General features: G+C 34.3%; 1 protein-coding gene across 1 annotated transcript; it reads right to left on the reverse strand.

The window, feature by feature from the left end:
• Positions 1 to 2,952: 2,952 nt before the first annotated feature.
• On the reverse strand, positions 2,953 to 4,241 carry LOC112528197 (protein TORNADO 2). Its single transcript, XM_025139163.1, has 2 exons — positions 3,709 to 4,241; positions 2,953 to 3,432 (listed from the first exon to the last, which is right to left on the reverse strand). Exons 1-2 carry the CDS (start codon positions 4,204 to 4,206, stop codon positions 3,121 to 3,123), a joined length of 810 nt encoding a protein of 269 aa, XP_024994931.1. The 5' UTR covers positions 4,207 to 4,241; the 3' UTR covers positions 2,953 to 3,120.
• Positions 4,242 to 4,750: the final 509 nt, after the last annotated feature.

Below are 4,750 nucleotides of genomic sequence, written 5' to 3' on the forward strand. Positions count from 1 at the left end.
TTTCGACCGACTGCTGCCGATTTACATCCTCTCCTTCCCTCTTCGAGTTCTCTATCTCGACCGACTGCTGCGCCCCGCTCGATTTCTCTCCACCGCCTCCGATTTCTGCTGTTTGCTACTTGGCTCCCATCGAACCGCTTCCTTTCTGTCCTCTTCGATCGCCTCTATATCGACCGCCTTCTTCTCCTCCTCGCTGCCCATGTTCCGATTTTCTGCCCACGTTTTGCTGCAACACGATCTCCCGATTTCTCCCTCGCTCGCTGCCTCTTCCTCATGGGCTGCTGCACGATTTTGTTTCTTCACGGCTGCTTCTTGGGCTGTTTCTGTTTGGGCCTTGCAGCAAGGCTGTTTTTGGGCTGTTTGGAGACAGCAACTTTGCTGTTTAGGCTGCTGTTATGGGCAGCAAACTTGGGCTGCTGTTTGGGCAAAAAAAAAAAACACATAATCAACACATTTTTCTTCACTTTAATGGCTTCATATAGTTAGAATTAACTTAAATTAAATTGGCCCTTTTTAAGTATATATTTAACATTAATTGCAAGGTAATTTTGACATAAAATATATATATATATATATATATATATATTTGTACTTGTCAATTAATCTAGTTTAGTGGTTAGGTTTAAACAAAGTAAAATCAAAATTATAACATCCAAATAAGGCTAACAAACTCACAGAAGAAAATCAACGATTGATGAAAATAAGAAAGTAAAAATTACGGTTGAAATAGTGATACAATTATAAATCGAGTGAATTAAAAAAATTTAAAATAAAAAAGAACCAAATTCTGGTTTTGAGTTGTGTTCCGGGCTTGGGCTTTCAGTAGTGGGCCATGGAATTAAGGTCGTGGTTCATCATGTATTAAATTTGTGATATGGGCTATGGTTATCATTTGTTCCCTATATTGGAGATTAGTTCCACCATCTTCCCAAGTCCCAACTAAGAGATTGCCAAATGGGCCCGTTTCGGCATTGGATTGGCGGAGGATCGGAACGGGGACTAACTTGGGAGCGGATCGGACCGGTTATAGTTTTGGTATAAAAAAAAAAAAAAAGGCTCGACCCATCCCTGTCTAACTTGGGCTGGGTTTGAGATCCGTTATGGGCTCGGCCCAGGACCAACTCGATTTTTCAAAAATATGTTCTTCCCATTTATAAAAAAAGACCTATGGAATAAAAACTCTTCCAAGCTATACAAACAGATTAATCCTCATAATCAGATTTATTCATACAAGACTTAATGGAAGATCAAACAAATAAATCTTTAGACAATATATAGATTTTGAGCTGCAAAATTAATTTAGACAAGATTAGAGTGGTTATGACTATCAGGTTATTCATGAATTGGGTAGCATGCAATGAAATATTTTGATTTAAAATCTTGACCTATTCATATAATGTGTTGTTAAGTGAATTTGATATATTTCAGTTAACTCACATGGTAGAAGTGGGATTTCTTGCTGACGTAATGGTGTAATGAGAATTATCGTATAACTAAGAAGTTGTTTATCAAACTCTTATCTAATAAGCGTTTATCGAGAATCAATTACCTTATCAAGTAAGTATAACAATGACCGAGAATTTTATCCGGTAAGAAGCATAACAAACACCGAGAATCCTACCCAGTAAATAAATGAGAAAATTCTTACCGGGTAAAACATGATTACCAATAACCTATTTTAATGACCAAAAATACTACCCAATAAAATAGTATTTATGAAAGACTTATAGACATGTTATTTTGAAATAAACCTTATCATTGTTGCATAAAACTATGATTTTCATCTCATACAAAAGATGTAACCGTAACTTTTTTAAAAATTATCTATACTACCTTATAAAGCAGATTTATCAAAAGTTTTAAAAACAATTTTTTAATGCACGAAGTCTTAAAAATCGTAAAAACAACTCATAATGCATTAAATATTATTGTTTTATGCATTCAGTCTTAAAATCTTCTTATCTACACTTAAAATAACATATAATACAAGTTATCAATGCACATTATTACATTTTCTTTTCATGTTTCCAAGATACTTTTGACACATTTCACTCATGCTTTCACCCTCTCATACTTCTATGTCTTATCCCATCCCCTGAGATTCAAAAAAAAGTTCTCTAATTCATCTCTCATTTAATTGCTCTAGAACTCTCGGTTTCGCTTTCGATCTCTTGATTCTTTGCTCTTGTTGTAAATCGAACACATTTGTGAAGTCATTTAAATATGCTGGATTTTAAATATATTAGATTTTAAATTGTTATACAATTTTTTTCATCGATAAACTGTAATTAGAACAATAACTCTTATTTATTCAAATTATATTAACATGTAAAGACCAAGTGTAACTTATATTATTATTAAATCTTCTCTAATAAAACCAATGAAACTTCAAAATCGTTAAAATTCACGGCTTCCACCACGTTGCACAGATACACAATTAGTATTTTATGAAACAAATAAAAAATGTTACCAATTAAAAACCGTTATAATTAGGGACATGAAAAGTTGGTAGAACTCCTAAAATCACGTTGCTTTATGCTTTCTTGTTTCACTTTTATTCCTTTCTTTTACCTTCAATCAAGTCGCTTAACCCAATGCCATTCATCCATTCATTTTTAACAATAATAATATTCCTACAACATATTAATTTGATTTTATAATTTAGGTCATTTTACTTATAAATATATATATTTTTTAGAAAATATATAATATTTATATACGACAAATGCAATAAATAAACTCATACACTTTCTTCATTTTTGATGAGATTTGAACTTTTGACCTCCTAAAAATGCAAAGCTTTCGATATCACTAGACGAAAGACCTATTTGGTTAATGAAAATCAAAATATTTTGATATATAATTTAGTTTACTTAATAATTAAATACGTATGGAGAAAACTTGTAATTATTATATGATTTTTTAAAGATAAAAAGCAACAAAAATTCCTTCCAAACAAACTTTGCTCAAATAAATTCAAATCTCATTAGGAGCACTAATTCACACCCTGCTCGGTACGATCACAATAATGCATAAACTACACATATCTTGATCTACATGTTCCATGAAACGTTCACATCTTGTTCAACAAGTTACGTTCTTGGTTTGATCGATAATTAGTCAAGTGTAACCTTGCTTATACTTTCGGAAGAGATCTTCGGTTTTAGCGTTCCTAAATGCACAACATCCTACCAAATAAACACAAATCAAAGCCACAAGGGTTATGATCAAAATTATGTTCGCTCTCCTCCATTCCCTCTTCAAGTTTTCCAACAATCCAGCCTTGCATGAATTACAACTGTAGCAAAGCCCGGTTTGCTCGTTGCTCCAATTGAGGCAATCCATGTCGGCCGCGTTATTTATGGGACTAATCCAATATGTCGGGTTCACAAAAGTATACCCGCATTGAGTTGGAGGCTTACAACATCCCGACTGCATATAATTAAAAGAACAAAACAAAAATACAGTTAATTTGTATTAGAAATATATTCTAAGGTTAGAATCTTTTCCTTTTTGTTATTCTTAGAAAAACCATTTTTCACTTATTCTCATCTCCTTAATTTTCATGTCTCCTAATCAACTTTACGTATTGGACATGTCGTGTTTGAAAAGTATAAAAGAGAAAAAAATAATGTTAAAATTAATTAATTAAAATGACAAGAGTGTGTTTTAGAAAAATTAAAAAGAAATTATAAACAGAGTTAGAACCTGTAATGGCGTAAGGTGTGCATCGAAGAAATCTTGAGCCATGCGATAGCTTTGATTTAACTGAGCACATAAAGTGGTGGAACTTAGACAAGTTCTAATCCTATCCCATTTATAATTGCTTCTAACTCTTCGTTTAAGAAACCCTGAGTAATCGTCGAGTTTGTATTCCAAGAACGCACGACTGGGTTCAGGATGACCCGAGCCTCTGATGGTTACCATATAGACGAAAATGACCAAACATGCGAGCAAGATGATGAGTAGAAGCATGGCGATGAGATAGAAGACGAGGAGCCATTGGAGTCGCCAAAACCCTCCAATGAAGCCGGCTATGGCTACAACCAAGACCAAAATGCCTAAAACTATAAGGGGCCATTGTAGGATTTGGACACAGGCGTTGTCGGTCTGGGTTGCTAGCCAGATGCCGGCTCCGATGATTGGGATGGAGAGCAACATGGCGATGAAGTTGATGGCTCCGATCACGTTGTTGCTCATTGCCATGTTTGATGAAGATGTATGAAATGGTTTGGAGGGTGGGTTAGAAACACAAGTATGTTTTAGGATGTATGAAAGCAATATATAAGGTTTAGTTGTTTTTGAAAGGGAAGGGGGGGGGGGGGGGGGTACAATTTCTGATCACTTTACTTTCACCTTTGAAAAAGTAGGAAAATCCCTTGATTGTCTTTGAAAATGGCGTTTTCTCAGGGGACAAATTACCATACCACCCTTCCCCACACACACTTACATATAGAGAGAGAAAAGGAAGGACCAAACGAGAACGATACTTTTTTAAAATAATATAAAAACGGATGAATCATAAAATGTTATTTTACATCAACATCACATATAAAATCACATGTGATTCAAACAATCTTGTCCGACGAGCTGAATACACAGCCACAAGTCGCCCGGACAGTTTTTTAACCATTAATGTAAAACCACATATGATTTTACAAGCATTTGCTTGTTTTCGTATTCTTTTAAATAAGTACTGTTCTCTTTTGATTCTGCCTCTATATACACACACACACAACCATATATATAT

Source organism: Cynara cardunculus (assembly GCF_001531365.2).
Source record: "Cynara cardunculus var. scolymus isolate 2C chromosome LG 15, CcrdV1, whole genome shotgun sequence".
Lineage (NCBI taxonomy): Eukaryota > Viridiplantae > Streptophyta > Magnoliopsida > Asterales > Asteraceae > Cynara > Cynara cardunculus.

Excerpts from the sequence above, each read along its gene's own strand:
- LOC112528197 (XM_025139163.1), bottom strand. The coding sequence starts at position 4,206 with ATGGCAATGAGCAACAACGTGATCGGAGCCATCAACTTCATCGCCATG. Across the intron at positions 3,433-3,708 it reads CACACCTTACGCCATTACAG|TCGGGATGTTGTAAGCCTCC; the intron begins GTTCTAACTCTG and ends AATTATATGCAG.